Source organism: Mastigoproctus giganteus, chromosome 7 (genome assembly GCF_048544385.1).
Source record: "Mastigoproctus giganteus isolate SK-2022 chromosome 7, ASM4854438v1, whole genome shotgun sequence".
Classification (NCBI taxonomy): Eukaryota; Metazoa; Arthropoda; class Arachnida; order Uropygi; family Thelyphonidae; genus Mastigoproctus; species Mastigoproctus giganteus.
Genome location: NC_143581.1, coordinates 72,884,137 through 72,901,672, shown reverse-complemented (window position 1 = coordinate 72,901,672; position 17,536 = coordinate 72,884,137). Strand labels below are relative to the sequence as shown.

General features: G+C 34.4%; 1 protein-coding gene across 2 annotated transcripts in view; it reads right to left on the bottom strand.

Annotated features, from left to right (window-relative positions):
* The window catches only part of LOC150082990 (uncharacterized), a 389,813-nt gene that overhangs the window by 261,203 nt on the left and 111,074 nt on the right, over positions 1-17,536 (bottom strand). For both annotated transcript variants that reach the window (XM_090376961.1, XM_090376963.1), the window contains exons 4-6: positions 11,744-11,916; positions 11,388-11,513; positions 5,688-5,708 (exon numbers count right to left, since the gene is read on the bottom strand). In XM_090376961.1, coding sequence (XP_090233087.1) covers positions 5,688-5,708; positions 11,388-11,513; positions 11,744-11,916 — 320 coding nt within the window. The remainder of the gene's footprint in view (positions 1-5,687; positions 5,709-11,387; positions 11,514-11,743; positions 11,917-17,536) is intronic.

Sequence of the window (17,536 nt, the reverse complement as noted above, 5' to 3'; positions counted from 1 at the left end):
GGTTATGCTGTTAGTTAAGAAACACATAAAATATAAGGAGCATTTGGTTTTTAGGAGCATTAGCAACTAGGGCCATATTGCTCTGGGAATATGCAGTGGTCATTCCCCGACCTTTCCACATCCTCTGTATTTGGTGGTGATGGGCTCAAACCCCGGTCTAACCAAGAAATGTGCTACTTGACTAGACCGAGGCTAATCAAGTAGCACACTTCTTCCCACCTGGCTAACAAGGTGCCATATAAAGAAGTGCATCCACTGACATAGGTGGACAATGCAATGTTGAGTAAGTGTGGTGTAAAATAAACACTGGGAAAGGGAAAATGAGAGTAGGTGCGTGTTATAGGCCTAATGCATTTCATGAGTAAAATGAGCAATTGTGCAGAGAAACAGGGTGGGTCCAGTCATTAACTTTCCAGATAATGACTGGAACTTGTGGTTTTGTCACTCGCACACTAGCAACACTTTTGTAGATTTATTGGATGACTGCTTTCTACAGCAACATGTTCGAGAGGCAACCAGAGGGGGCAATACTCTTCATCTGATTATCAGCAGTGATTCTTTATGCATTAAGAATCTGCAGATAAAGGAACCACTAGGTGGCAGTGATCACAGTGTACTGAAGTGGAATTTACTTAAAGATATAACTACCATCACACGGTAAGGGTTTTTGCTTTCATAAAGGTGACTACAGTGGTCTCAGAGATTTTTTTAAATTCTATTCAGTAGGATCAATTGATTATGTTACCAATGGTGAATTTTAAATGAGAAGCCTTCAGGGACTAAATGTTGGAGTCTACTAAGGTTCATACCAACTAAGAAATACTGTTCAGGGTTTAGGCCTAAATAGATGTCAGATGAATTAATGAGGCTTGTGGCAGAGAAGAAAAATGGATGGGATGCATATAAATTATCTAAAGCCTAAGAACAGAAGCCTAAGGCAGATAAAAACTTGTCTGTAATCAAGTCACAAAGGAGGTTAGGCAGGTGAAGGCAGATCATGAGAAATCTTTGGCAAAGGATGCAAAGAAAAACAGCAAAGAGTTCTTTACTTATGTAAACTCTGGAAGGAAAGGAATGAATCACATTGGTTCACTTAACATAGATGATTCAACTATTGATGATCATGCTTAGGTAGCTGGTAAATTAAATGAGTATTTTGCATTACATTCACACATGAGGAGTTATTCAAGGAGGGGAATGCCAGAAGTTTATCAAACTCTAACAGGGAGCTAAGTGATTTTGTAATAACTGAGAGCAAAGTGGAGGAGAAACTGTTGAAGTTAAACATAGGGAAGGCAAATGGGGTCCATCCAGTTATATTAAAGGAGGCAGCAAAGGAATTAAGCAAATCCTTAGCTATAATTATGAAAGCTTCCTTCGACTCAGGGGTGGTTCCCATAGATTGGAGATGTGCAAATGTGTTCCCAATTCACAAAGGGTGACTATGCCGCCAGTAAGCAAAATAAAAAAATGCCATCCTAAATGATGAATACTGGTAAGTGTTAACCAATTAGAAAATAATATCGAAAAATATTTCGGCACGCTCTTGAACTGCCACTCACAAGCGACGCTTACCTCGCTTATCCACTTGCAGCGGCCATGTGTCAAAATGTAGTTAGTTCACGATTACTGTTTGTATGTTCCACTTGATTTTTTAAATTTATCTATATAACGAATAGTGAAGGGTGTTTTTCTGTTCCTTTCTTTTAGCTGAAGTGCTAATTTATTAAAAAAATCTGTATAATTTGCCCACTTTTTGGCATACACGAGATAACTCGGGATAGCCCAAATGGGTTAATTACTCCCATTTATAAAAAAACACAAAAACTATACAATGAGTATTCGCATGATGCATACTTTTAATCTGTAAAATAGAAAAAGTCGATCCGTTATGGCACGTTTTCAGGAAAAAAATGTTCTGGGAAGGGGGTTAAAGGCATAAATACTAACTAAAAAATCTGACTAATCGCCTAACAAAATAACTGTTCTTAGTACAAATTCATTAAGACAACTAGGAACTGATTCAATAAATATCCTTTTTCAGTGACAATAATTTCATATTTTCTTTTCAAGGTTACAAGTATGATTCAGTGCAGATATAAATTGTGAGGACCTCTGTAAGACACCACCGCTGTGATTCAAATTTCAGTAAACACCTGTGGTCAGTCTGGTTCCCTGTTCAGCTGAATCCTGATGTAAATGGCTGATAACAACCCAATGAGTACATTGGGTACAGTTCAAATTACAAGATGAATGGGATAAATAAAGATAAATGTAAATGGATGAGGAGGTGCCCTGAGGAACTTTATTTTAAGAAAAACAGCAGAAGACACTCACCTTCGCTATGAAATACAAAATCTATTTTCATATAACTTTTTCCAGAACATATATGCAGAAAATCTTGTACATATATCTTCTAAACATAACACTGCATTGCATTTCTCACTGAAGGACACAGTTAAATTAAATTTAACTTTGCATCATGTGTACAAAAAAAAACAAATACTGACTTTACACTTTGCAATAACAGACTAACACACCTCACAGCCAAATTGTGAAACAGAGAAAAATAAAATTTCAAACACAAATTTGCAGAATGTGTTGTTTCCAAATTTCTAACAAAATTCACTTTTGAAGGTTGCTTCAAACATACTATTTGAACGATCTTTAATATGTACAAACTTTCTTGAAATTTTTCTAATACATGCTGCCATCTGTCATCTGTGTTCCCAATTAATTGTAGACACAGTTTATAATAAATGTCAGCGCAAAAATAGCTTTGAAAAAAATTAGAGAAGGTCACCTTGTTGGCTTCAGTTGTCTTATTTGGGCTTATGAAAGACAAAATTGAAGTGTTTCTGTGGAATTCAGATCCAATATTAGATAAAGTTTATTTTTACAAAGTTTCAAAATTCAATGAAAAAATTCATCCAGAGAGCCCACTATGAAAATTCACTACTCACCCACATAGGACAAAGTCACTGCTAAAATGCTTAACAATGAATTTTTATATATTTTTTTTTTCTGAGAAGAAAATAATTATTCCCCCAAGACAGTTGGCGAGAGAATGCGTCAAAAAAACTGTTTATCATAAATCTGGAGAGTTGGAAATTATGTATTTCTCATGAAACTTAAACAGAGGATGCTGGAATTATAGGAAAGCTCCTCGAGTGAATCAGAGGACAGGGGTAGTCATAAATGAGTTTACTTAAGAGTGGAACAGCATAACTAATGTTGTTCCTGAGGGAGTGCAAAAGCCTAACCTCTTGTTTCCAATCTTCCTTACTGATACTGATTAGAGAATACAGGGAATGTTGTTGATGATATGAAAGTCAGAAGAATGGATAATGACCAGAACAAAATTGAAGGAATGTTGTATTGACTATACTGATGAAAAATGAGCATATTGGTTACAAATATAGTCTAACAACTATATTTGTTGCCAATCATTTCAAGACAAGAAAGATTATTGGGTTACAGCACAAACAGACAAAGTTTTCCATATAATGTAAACAGGTGGCCAGGAACGAACATAGTGTCCTCCCAATGTTTAATCAGATCTTTGCAAGTAGGGAGAAGAAGGTAGTTATTCCCCCAAATAAGATGATTGAGAGACCAGACTTGGAATACTGTAATTCAGGTAAGAACAACCAGACTAACGAGAAGTAATATGCATTGTACCTATGAAGAATGACTTAGAAAGTATGGATTGCAAGTCTGGCAATTAGACACCTTGAGAGGATGGGGGAGGGGGGAGTCTGATTGAGGTTTAAAGCCATGAAGGAAATAAATGGGGAGATATATTCTCACTATCAGGTGAAATAAAAATTAACAATGAAGCACAGATATAAAAATTTGAAGGAGTAACAGAATACTATATCTCATGATGTTTCGTTTCCTTTCCTTTCATGCAGTGAGCTGTATATCATCAGCAAATTACTGGAATAACTTTTATCACAAGGCTAGCCGAGATGGAGAGTTTGCCAAAATTCAACGAACAAACAGATGGGCATTTCTGGTAGTTTTTTTTTATTATTATTTATTTTTATTTACTTTATGTTTAGGGTTTTTTTTTTTTTTTTTTTTTTGGAAGAGGCAGAACAAGTCTGCCTCCTTGCACCATTTGTCCATTCTAATACTAATACTGTTCAACCATATTTCTAAAAGCATATTCCATACTGCTAAGGGGGAGAAAAAAACCTATAAAACTAATCAACTTAAAAATTTAAACTATGAGAAGGAGATACTATAATAATTTTTTTCTCTCAACCTAAATAGTTTATTTTAATGCCATTTCAATTTACAGAAATTATTTCAGGTGTGTATCACATCTACAAACTGCATGTTTTCCAAACTGAATGTGTTTATAAGCTGGTGAAGAAACAGGGTAAAGCCCAAAAAACTTCACACCTCTGTTCAGAGTGGCTAACTTAATCTGACTTTGAACAGGCTTCAAGAAGTTCCCTGTATACTGAACACTGGATTCAAACACATGCGTTATTCCATAAAGATGGAAAGTGACTCAGCTACTAGATATGGACATTCAGCACTGAGAGCTGCAGAGAATACCTTCTAGACTATTATTAAGAAATGTTTAACATGTTCTTTGCATCAGACACATATAAGCATTCACCAGTATACACAAGTGCTGTACCATATTGCACATAAGCAGTCATTCTTAAAAAGTAAGTATATGAGTAGTGTAAAGTAAAGGCACATGAAATGAACTGCTTGATTCGGTCATCACATTGATTGAACTCTGAGCAATTGGCATTAACAATTAATATTTTTATATAGTTTGGTAAAACACTGTTTTAATTTCTGTTTTGCTTCTGTTGAGGTTAGTTTATGTACACAGAATAAATAGTCAATAAAACTGAGTTTTTTCTGAAATACAGCTTAGCCCAAAAGTAAGATTCACTTTTAGATGATAAATTCCAGACTTTTAACTTCAACCATTATTTACAAATTTTTGGAATGTTGTCTTTTCTCAACAAGCTGAAAATTACAGCACACTGAATGCACCATGCCAAATACAGCAAACATGTTTAAAATTTAATCATTCATTAATATTTTGGAATATGCAAGATCTGGCAATACTGTTATGAATTTGTTTCAAGATAAAAATCTTGCACTAGCAAGTTAGCTGTTACAGAGTTTAATCCTGAAACAAATTCATAATAGTATTACCCCCACTTGAAAAGGCCTTAAATAAATTTCTTTCACCTTTGTCAAATTTCAAACTCAGCCCTTTAAACAAATGTGGGAAGTGACAAAGCTGATATTCAACCATGCATATCCACAGAGAGCAATGAATTCTGGTTGCTGATATTCTAAAATATTACAAAAAGTTCGAAATAAACTTGCATACGCAGTGGCAAATGATGCAAGAAAGCAAGCTTATGCAGCATCAGCCAAAAAAAAAAAAAAAAAAAAAAAATCTTCCAATAGTTTGTCTAGTTTTCCCTTGAATTTATTCAAGCTATCAACTTCCACAACAACAGATCGAATAATACATTGAGAAGAAAGTTACATTTAGATAAGGCAAATAAACTCAATAAACTTTTTCTAATAAAATGACTTGTGGCTCTTCAGATAATCAATGGTATTTCACTTCTTATCATCTGTTGCCCCCATTATTTAAAACAGAAAATAAAATAAAATGGAATAAATAATGTCTGTCTTACCTGAGTATTCTGAATACCTTCCTGAAAGAAACCAAGCAGTAATTCAGATTCATATAATTATTTAATTTTATATAATCAAAATATCAAGATAGTATATAACAGCATTATGATGCTCATACATTCTACGTTGATATCAATATTTGTAATCATTTTTCAAATTTAAGTTTAACTTTAATTAATTTTTAATTGATTTTTTAAATTTTTAATTAATAAAAAATTTTTTTGAATTTTTAATTAATTTTTGAATTGTTTTCAATTGATTTTTTACTGTAATTGTTTTGCATTAATCTTTTATTCATTTTAATTTCTGGAGAGTATCATGCGGAAGTGTTCTACGTATCATATTGAAGTAAATTTCTCTTATTCGTAAACAAATATCAAAATATCAAGACAAGGTAACTAAAATCATAAAAGGTACTGAAAATCATTGTTATTTTTCAATGCAGAGCACTGAAATAATTTTTAAAATTATCTGCCCAATTTCAAAATTTAGTAAAGAATACTTTGAGAAAAAAGTTACATTTAGATAAGGCTAATAAACTCAATAAGCTTTTTCTAATAAAATGACTTGTGGCTCTTCAGACAATCAATAGTATCTCACTTCTTGTCATGCATTTCATAATATACTGAACTGTTGCAAATAGCCTCATGCATCTTAAAGGCATAAATAATACTGACAGTTTCTGGTAGTGGTGAAACATCTAGTTTTACACATCTTATTATAAAAAAAGCAAAAGGTAATATTTGGTGAAAATGTTAGCTAAGGAATGAGTCGCCCAATCTAATAACAAGAGAGTTGTTCATTTACAAATGTTTTAACATAAAAATAGAATGATACATCTTCGAAGAGAATACTTGGTGTTTCTTCTAACAGCTTGGGTAATAGCCACAGATCATCAGAGCTGTAGCTGTTATTCCAGCTGTTAGAGGAAACACCAGGGTAAATGAAAATTGTATTGGTAATTGCATCGACAATTGATAATTGTATTGGTAATTATACTGATAATTCATAATATCAAGGTAATTAATAAAAGTCATCCTGAGCAATGACTTCAGATATCAAACCCACTGATCTTCAAAATCTATTGGATAAAAGACCTTGAAGCAAAAAATATCTTATGCTATTAAAAGTGGCACAAGCTGAATATTGAAATTTAAATCTATGATTGTTGAGAACTTTCTAATACTCTGTAAATTCTAGTAATTCCTGATTTCTTTAAAATCAGATATACAAAAAAATTTTAAATCTGGATAAACATTTTAAAATATGAAAAAATTCAGAAAGCAGTCCAGTACTTTTATCAACCATTACCTTTGTCTTTAAAAATTCATGCAAAAATGGGAAATGGGTGATATTTCTGTTTTCAACTGGTGTGTGTGTGTGTGTGTGTGTGTGTGTGTGTGTGTGTGTGTGTGTGTGTGTGTGTGTGTGTGTGTGTGTGTGTGTGTGTGTGTGTGTGTGCGCGTGTGTGTGTGTCATCTCAGTAGGCTGAGATGACATGAAGAGGGCCAAGGCAACTAGTAATTTGAGCACATGATGCAAAGCAGGTGCATAAAGAGTTTACTTTTATCACAGTGAGTGTGATATTTTTAATCATTACATCTGCCCAGGTTGTGTGAGAGATGGTTTCCCACTCTGGAGGAATGGGGCTAACCCTTAACCATATCCACATGAGTGCATGGTTCCTAGATGATGAGGATATCTATATTTTCTTTTCTGGCATGAGTTCTTTGCACATTCAGTTGGAGGAACTTCAATGTCACATGGTTAGAGTGATTATGGATAATTAAAGTGATTAATCATTAGAGTGATTATCCTAGCCTGATACCGTTTAAATATTGGCTACTTGGGCATTATATAAATTTAACACTAACAAGCACAGTAAACACCAGTATTTTCATCTCACTACATGATGACTTTACTGTGTAATGACTGTTGCAAAAGACTGTTTTAGTATTCCACCCCAAAAAGGGTACTCTTACCAAGAAAGGATTACTGTCGTGTTGGAAGATGAAAGGGCTACTTGTTTGTCCCAACTGTGAAGCTGGAAAGTACACTTGGGTAGTAAGCATTTTCCATAACCAAATACATCTACCATACTGGAAGAGTATAATAGCATGATTCAATGCTCTACAAGACCAATTCTGTTCTGATTGATCCACAGGGGTTTGGTGTGCATTACACAATGCTAATCAATGGTGTTGATTTGGTTTGTCCATCAAAAGCTTGTAGGCTACAGCTCTTCCATTAAAATTCATGACATGCAACTCACTACATGAAACAAATCTTTTCTGCCTGTGGCCAGGTTCAGATCCAAACTCAGATTCCCTAATGTCTGATGGTGGGATGAAGCACCCAACTATAATTTTCATCTGAAAACGTTTAGCTCTTTCTGTATGACCACTTTTTGACAAATACATTTGATGCATTTTGGATTGAGTGATCAAAGAGACCAAAATATTTATTTTTTTCATAAACAACTTCCTTTGATCATGTATGTCCCACATACAATTAAATAAAAGCAATTACATACTCTTCCTGAAAGGAAAGGACAGGAACTAGATGCTGCAACGGAAAAAGTGTTCACACAATACACTTCGGGGAGAGGGCAAAGTGCACCATGAGTAGGATAGTAGTACAGTTGGACTATCATAGCTGATGGGACCCAAAGTAATACCACTTCTGCCGGTTTGTCATAAATGGATGCATCTACGGGGGGCATGGGAGCAAAGCCATTTGATGGCAAATGACTGGAAATAGGTTTCTTGATCTGATAAATCACAGTTCCAACGGCACCACACAAAAAAACATATTGATCTGGCATATCCAACATTTGGTTTTCATACCCCACTGCACAAATAGGGATGTATAGCCAGGCAGGCAGCTACAATGGCCTGAGGAGTATTTGGATGAGAGACTTTTATGATACCTTGGTACCTACTAGTCAGTGCCTCACTGGAGATAAAGGTCTGTCATCTCTGACCATACGCACTGATTTATAGTGAGAGCTCTTCCCAGACCACCAGGGCACAACAAATCTGTCCTGCACTTGGCACAACAGAATGTAGAGTAGAGATGATGCTCCACATCACAGTGCTGCAATGGACTGGTTCAAAAGTACTGACTTCCCACAGGTAAAACTTTCCCAATCGCAGGTAATTAGATACAAAAAATAATTTTAACATCACATACTTAGACTTCAGTAAAGCTTTTCATATTGTTCCATATGAAAGACTACTATACAAATTGGAGCAGTGGCAGAAAACAGAGGATGATTATAAATGAGTTCAGTGCTGGGCCCATTACTGTTTTCAGTATTTATTAACAATATTGATGAAAGCATATCAAGTTTATTTTTCTGAGTGTTGTAGATTATACAAAGGTTGCCAGGGTATTTAAAGACAGAATTCAAGGCATACTAACAAGGCCTAGAAAGGCTGGACAGGTGGGCTGAGAAGTAGCAAATGAGGTTTAACAATGATAAATGCAATGTACTATATATAGGCAGCAGTAATCCCAGAACATAATACAAATCAGTGGTATATCATTCTGAGATTACTGCTGCCGATATATTACTCAATATGGCAGAGAACAAAACAGACCCTGGGGTAATTGTACAGTCTGAATGAAGTTCTCTGAGTAGCAAAGAGTAGGCTGCTAGGTCAGCCCACCAGGTTGTCATGAATTTTTCCAGCAGGGACAAGGAGGTGCTTATCCCATAGTATAATGCAATAGTTTGGCTGAACCTTGAGCACTGCACAGAGGTCTGGAATCCTCACTTTAAGAAGGATGTGGATCTGTTGAAATTAGTTCAAAGAAGAGCAACAAGATTAGTCAAGGACACAAAAACATACATTTACCATAAAAGACTATGGTTCTGCAAATTGCACTGTATGAAAACTAGGTACCTGAGAGAATACCTGATTGAAGCATTTAAGGCTATAAACGGATTGAGTAAACTATCTTTACTCTTTCTCAGACAACACGCATAAAGAGATATAAATTTAAATTGAAAAAGGATAGCTGAAGAATGGAAAAATTTGCTTTCAGCCAGACAGTGATTTAGCACAAATTTTCATCTGGTGTTTGAATAGATTTAAGGAAGACTTTCACAAATTTTTAGAAGGGTGGAAAAGAGATGGAGGGTGGGTGTTTTTTTTTTTTTTTTTTTGGCAGATGCTGTATAAGCTTTCTTTCTTGCATCATTAACCACTACTAATATCCAGACCATGCTATGCACTAAAGGTGATACAACATAGTACTTTACATAAGGAATACCTAGAATACCCATAAAATTTATAATAGTATATTTGGACTAACACGCTTATTAGCCCAAAAGACTTCTGGCACAGTACACAGAATTCATTGGGGGAAGGGTATGCACTTTTGGTGATATCAATTTTTGGAATATATAAATATTGTAAAAGTTAGTTAAGTTTACACAGTCTTTCTCAAGTTCAAATTCTTTCCAATGTCTAACTGAAAGGGCATACAAAAGCTCGCACATATTAGATTTTAAAACTACTCACAGTTTCAAAATTTAATTCACAAATTTGTCAATGAATTCTTGGAACCTCCTCATACACTTGAACAGTAACCACTCCTATGGTTAAGAATGAAAGAGCAAGAAATCTCTATTGTAAAACTGGAAAACCTTCTTGAATGTTGAATACACTTTCACCCATGGAATTTGGCCTTCTTTTCAAGTAAGCCACATGACACTTTAAATTGTTTAAAATGTAGAAACACACCAAATTTCCAAAAAACTATATAGTGTGAGCTTGAGTCAATCTAGTTAATAAATAAACCAATAAAAGTATTCTCATTACACTGGTCTACATAGATTTTGATGTTTCCAAAATTCATGTAATCTGGTTGTAGTTTAGCCCTAAATCTAAAAACTGTTTTTACCTATCATGTACAGATCATTTATAAACAGAAAAAACAAACTAAGAAAATAAAGAGAATTATTTTCTTAGATACACATTGTCCATGTGTATGCAATATGCATATTACCTCCTTTGCATCTAACAGTTATAGATGTTTCCAGACATGATTAGACAGGTCACAAGACCTGCAAGTCAGGTAGCAATATAATCCTATGCTACCTATCTGCAGTTGTGCTAACTAGTATCTACTAACGTGATTTAAATATTCTGTGGTTTTGGGTTTAGTGAAGGACTTGCTTGGTCATAGAATTATCACATAATCCTACAAAAGAACCTTACCGGTGATAATGATGTCAAAAATTATATTCAATATGATACGCCACATATTATTTGAATTTTAAAAATTTATTTTTCATAAAATGCGCAAACTCAATCTGCCTATATAGAATGCAATGGTTTTTTTGTTTTTTTTTTTAATCTCATCTTTTCCTGAACTTTTCCTAAACTTTTTTCCTACACTATTAAAAGAGTAAAAATATTATTCTTAAAATAGTACTAATTTAATTATTTTTAATTAAATTAATACTATTAATATAACAACAGTATTAATTTAATAATGTATTAAATTAATATAATATAATAGTATTAATTATTAATTTCAGAAGATAATCTATTTCATGAAATGTAATCCAAAACCAACTTTTTACTTACTATACATATTTCACAATAATGCATAATTCCCCTATTTATGCTTTAAAGAAACAACACCAACAATTCAATTCTGATTTTGACTATAAATAACTAACTTACCATATGTATGCCTTAGACCTGCATTAGTATATGAATTAGCATTCATATGGTTATATGTGGAAAAGGAGGACTCATTTCTAAGTAAATCTGTAGCTTGTGTCCGTCTTGTGTTTTTTCTTCTAACAGCTAAAAAAAATTTAAAAAAAAATAAAATTAAAATTAAAAAAATTTACACAAGAATTAATAGAATTCATTTTGGCATTCAATTACGCCGGAACATAAAACAAAAAACATACCGTCCATTTGTAGCTAGTAACCTTAGTTTTCTGAATAGGTCCATCACTACAAACAATTTCTCATTATAAAATACTTTTTTAAAGTGCTCATGTGTATAAGAACAAGAAAGAGGAACTAACCAGTAGAAAATGAACCAGCATTGCTTGCATTATTATTATCATCATCATCATCATCACTTCTTGAATCAGAAAAGGCTCTTACAGATGATAATGAAGGTCTAGTAAACCTTGTTCTGGCCATAGTTGAATTTTCAGTGCTGTGGTTTAACGTTATATTGGTCCTATAGCTTTCCCTGTAAATGTTTTAATAATATTATTGGAATATTTATGTAGAAACTAAAAGAAAAAGTCATTCCTTGCTAAATCAAAAAACTTACAAAAAAAAAACTAGTTATAGTTCTACTATTTTAAATAGTATATATTTCAAGAACTAACTTGCATTATCATTTTGGTGTCACATAAAGGATGCTTAAATAACAAGAAAGCACCTTCAAAAAATTCAGGAAAAAAGCTGACCAAACTTTGAACCTCTATAATATTGGTCAAATAGAAGATAATGCACTGCAATCATGCAGAGAAGACTTATTTATTAATATATTAATAAATAATATATTATTAATAATATTATTATAATATTAATAACTTATCAATACAACCCATAGCACTAAACAAATAACTTAAAAATGCATTGTTGGTTACATTCCACTTCTATAGTCATCAGAATATAGAAGCAGAATGTAATATTGTCATTTTCAGAAAATTATGCATTGCCAACTAATGAAATTTGCGCTACCTAGCATTTATAAGAACATCACTTTTCATTAGAAACTTCTGCACCACATAGTCGCATGCAGCCGTAAAGGTCTTCCTCATGGAGCAAAACAGTAGAACAATAGATGACTCTCATCAACCAGTGCAATACCACCACTTTGCTTATTGGAGGCTTGAAGTGGTGGACCCCATGTTTAGTCTCTAGAGCTAAGTTCCAGACAATCCTTCCCCATATCTTCCGTCATGCAGTATGACTGACGACTTTTGAGGTTATGATGGACAGCATGGCAGGATCCAATCTTCCTTGCATTTCGAGGGTACAGTTCTAAAACTGTGATTGCAGGCCGGCGTTAGTACACTGGACCGAACCTATCGGTAAACTCTTTAGGAAGCTCCCGCATCAGCTAGTGTATAATAGGGATTGTTTCCCGGGATCCCGGTTGATTTTTGCTCCGCGATTTCCCGGTCTGAATTACTAACTTTAATAATCAATACTAACAGTCTTACACACATATATATATATGCGATCATCGTGCGCTGGCAAGATAAATAGTTTCTTCATAATTTGAGATATCGTCAGCAATAAAGATGTATTATTTTAATTTAGAAAAATATTTATTTTCATACATTACATTTGCAATATATATATATAAAGCAGAAAGCGAAAGGCCAGCACTTTCTTACATATCTCTGTAATGTCATCATCATCATTTCTCAAGTCTCGACTCTTCTCGATTATACATGTCATTTGTCCTAAAATGGCTCTTGCAGTTAAACCATTTTATATATATTTTATTGTTTTAATATTTTGTGACGATGGAGAGATCAAAAACATTCGTCTGGCAGTACTTCATTAAATGTAATAATAATGAAGCAGCAAAGTGTAGTCATTCTGGTGCAATACTGAAATGTAGAGGTTTTTCTACAAGTGGCTTGCTTCGGCACTTAAAAACTAAACATTCTATTGAGAAGCCTATGTCGGCAAATGATTGTAACCTCAAACGTTCTGCAGGGGATGAATCTGTAGAAAGCTCTTCGAAATGTTTAAAAATTGTTCATTCTCAGCCAACATTGTTTAGTTTTTTAAAGAAAGACACAAAAGAAGAAATCATTGCAAAGCTTGTAGCTGTAGATGGATTTCCTATCAGTGCCATATGTAAAAGTGAATTTATTCAGCAAACATTCAGTGAAAAAGGTTTGCTTCTTCCTAAAAATCCCAATCAAGTTATGCAATTAGTGTATAAACAGTATAATATTATAAAAGAAAATTTAATAAAAGAAATGAACAATCATTAAGAAATGGTAAGAGATAGATTCAGCCTTTCTCTAGACGAATATTCGTCGCTTAAAAAGAAACGTTATTTAAATATCAATGTTCATCAAGATAAAGACAAATTTTGGAATCTAGGAATGATTGCTATTAATGGTAGAATAAACACCGAAGAAATGGTTGAAGAAGTAAAACAGAAGTTATTGGAGTTTAAATTATCAATAGAGCATCATATAGTTGCGTGCGTAATGGATGGAGCGAGTGTTATGGTGAAATTTGGACAGTTGATAGATTGTGAACATCAGCTTTGCTATGCTGACAGTAATACACCTTGCAATATGCAACGTTCTATACAAGAGACGGAATGGTTCAGAAGGTGTAACTGAGGTAGAAACAACTGAAGACAGTGAGGAAGATTTAGAAGAGGATGAAACAGAAAATTACGATTCAAATCTCAGCTTCGAAAACAATCCTGATAAGGAACAAAAATGTGATTTCAGAGATGACCTATTCTCCGGTGCATTAAACATAGCTAATATCATTAATAAAGTTAGAACGATTGTGCGAATGGTTCGAAAGACTCCCTTGAAAAATGATACTCTTCAGAATTATGTTAAATCTTCATTCAAGCAAGAAAATTTAAGCCTAGTACTCGAATCTAAAACTGGATGGAACAGTTTGGTAGCCATGTTAGAACAATTCTTACAGTTAAAATCACAAATTGAAAAAACAATGATTGACTATAACATGAAAAATCCAATATGTGAAGCAGAGTATACAGCTCTTAATGACCTTGTGCATGCGCCGAAACCCATCGAAATCGGATTGCAAAACCTTTGCCGTCGTGATGCGACACTTCTTACTGCAGAGGGAGTTTTTTCTTTCATCATACAAGAACTTTCTGAGCAAAATTCTATCTTTTCGAGAAAAGTTCAAGAAGCACTAATTTTAAGGATAAACGAGAGAAGGCAAAAGCTTTGGTTGGATTATTGAAGTATATAAAAACTGGAAAAAAGTATTATAAAGAAATAGAAAAATAGTAGAAACCGAGTTGCAACCATTTCCAAGAAAGTCAGCCTTGTTGGTTACAGCAAAACGAATAATAACTCGTCTTGGGTTTTCCTCTTCTGAATCATCGAAATCTGATTCGTCACATTCAGACTCCGAGAAAGAGTGTGACAGTGAGAGCGAAAGACAGCAGACGCTTTGTGAGAAATTGGCGCGTCAAATCAAAAAACAAACAATGTGTTTCTAAAGACCCTTAAACATGAAGGTCAATCACTTGCAAAGAATATATTCAAGGAGTTCGAAATCTTTCAGGCAACTGGTGAAAAAACAACAAATGTATTAAAATTAATGGACGCTCTCGAATCAATACCACCAACAAGTGTAGAAGCTGAAAGGTGCTTTTTGGCTGCAGGACTATTTATAACCAAACTTAGAATTAGACTAAGCGATAAAAGTGTAAATTGCCTGTGTTTCTTACGTTCATATTACACGTAAATTGCCAAATCAGTTTCAAAATAAACTAAAGTGAAATAAATTTTTGTTTAACAATGTAGTCACTGGTCTGTCAAGGTTTAAAAAGAACATGTTAAGTTTCTGAAAAGTAAGTTTTGAATTTGTTTCAATTTGTAGTTTATAAATAATATATAATATAATATTATATATTATATAATATAAATAATATATAGGGAATAAATAAAATGCTGTGAAATTTTCAGTTTTAATTCCACCTACAATAATCCCGGGAAAAGAACATTTTTATCCCCGGATCCCAGGATTACCGAAATCCGGGAAAAAGACAATCCCTAGTGTATAACCTTGCTACCTCTACTCTGCTAAATAGTGACTGGAGGAAGTCCGAGTAGTTTGTATGCGTGTGGGGCATGTAGAGGCCACGTTACATCAAGGATCTGGGTATATTCTTACCATGTATACGCCAAATCCAAAAACTTCATACAGCATGTCCCCCACCAACCAATTTTTCTTACTATTGAATACACCATGAATTGTAAAACTAATAGAGTAAGCTTATCTGCGAAAAGATCTAAACCTCCCAAACACTTTCTAGTTCATTTCACAAATATACGTGGTCTCAATTCTAATCTCAACGATGTCCATTTCCACTTGCAGTCTCCCAAACCCCATGTACTTTTTCTGACAGAATCTCAGTTATCGGTTGATTCCACTACTGCTCACCTCACTGCCCAAATTATTCACTGCATGATTCCTTTCGCCTCAAAGGTAGTACTTGTGCATTTGCCCATTCCGATATTCCCTGTCAGAGACTTGGTAATTTGGAATCTCCTCTTTTCGATCTTCTCTGGCTTAAAATCTCTCTACCTCATTCTGTCAAAGTCGTCTGTTGTCTCTACCATTTTACTCACTTCACTAATCACCGGGAACTCTTTGCCTTCTTCTCTTTGCAAATTGACTTTCTCCAGTCCAACTTTCCTAACTGATATCTCGTTGATATCTTGGTCCTGAGCAGTCTGCAGAAGCTCAAACTTGTTCTTAAGTTCAAGTACATACTGCTTTTTTTTTCTTCTGTTATCTCAAAGACCTTTGTATTATTTACTCGAGTCAGTTTTTTCCTTTCCTTTCCTACATCTATATCAAGTGTAGATCTTACCATTGTTAATCTTCTGTTAGTGAGGATGAAGTCGATTTCATTAGTTGTTAATCCGTTTGGACTCTTCCATGTCCACTTTCTGTTCACACTTTTCTTGAAAAAAGTGTTCATTACTGACAGTGTTCATTACGACCATTCCCAACATGCTCCATTCAATGCCTTCTGTGGTCTTCCATCAAAAGGATGTCAGAAGTATTTTGACGAATCTTGATGCTAAGGTGTTTTTTCTTCTGCTTGGAAATTTGCTCATATCCAGCCAGTTCCTAAAAAGTGTAACAAATCCCTCCCATCCAATTATCATCCCATTGCAATTACTTCTACTCTTTCTAAAGTAACGGAGAAATCAATTAACAGCCAACTCTTAAACTACCTAGAAACCTTCTGTCTGATCAATCGTCATTATGGATTCCGTCAGTGTCGATCCACTGGTGATATTCTGGCTTGTTACCCATTTATGGACAAATTCAATGGAAAAGTTTGGTGAAACACAAGCAGTTGCTCTTGACATCTCAAAGGGTTTCGATCGTGTTTGGCATAAAGGTCTTCTAAACAAGCTTCCATCTTATGGTTTGCCAACTGTTTTTTGTAATTGGTTATACAGTTTTCTCTCTAATTGCTCACTGAGGGTGATGGTAGATGGCTCTCTATCTTCTAACTTCTCCACTAATGCTGATGTCCCCCAAGGTTCAGTTCTTTCCCCCACTCTTTTCCTCTTGTATATTAATAACCTTCTTCCATTGATTGGAAATCCTATCCATAGTTTTACAGATGACAGCACACTGCATTCCACTTTCCATTTTGAGAAACCTTGCCCTGTTCAATGAACTTTAACTTCTCGAATATCTGCTACCAATTCCTTAAATGCCGATCTTCAGGTAATTCTCCAGTGGAGCAAAAACAACTTAGTTGATTTCAATCCTTCTAAAACTCAGTCTTGTCTTATATCTCGCAAAAAGGATTCTTTTGCTCTTATGCTTATCTTTGGTGACACTCCGATTTCTAGCCAAGTTGATATATCACTTTTGGGGGTTACCCTGACTTCTAATCTCTCTCTTGGCACAAGCACATTACAAATATTGCTTCCTCTGCACCTAAAAAACTTTGTTTTCTCTTTTGCTCTAGGAGTTACTTTTCTTCCAAACAGCTGTTCACTCTGTACAAATCGCAAATCCGCCCTACCATGGAATATTGTTCCCACATCTGGGGCGGTGCCCCAAAAACCTCTCTCAGGCTTCTA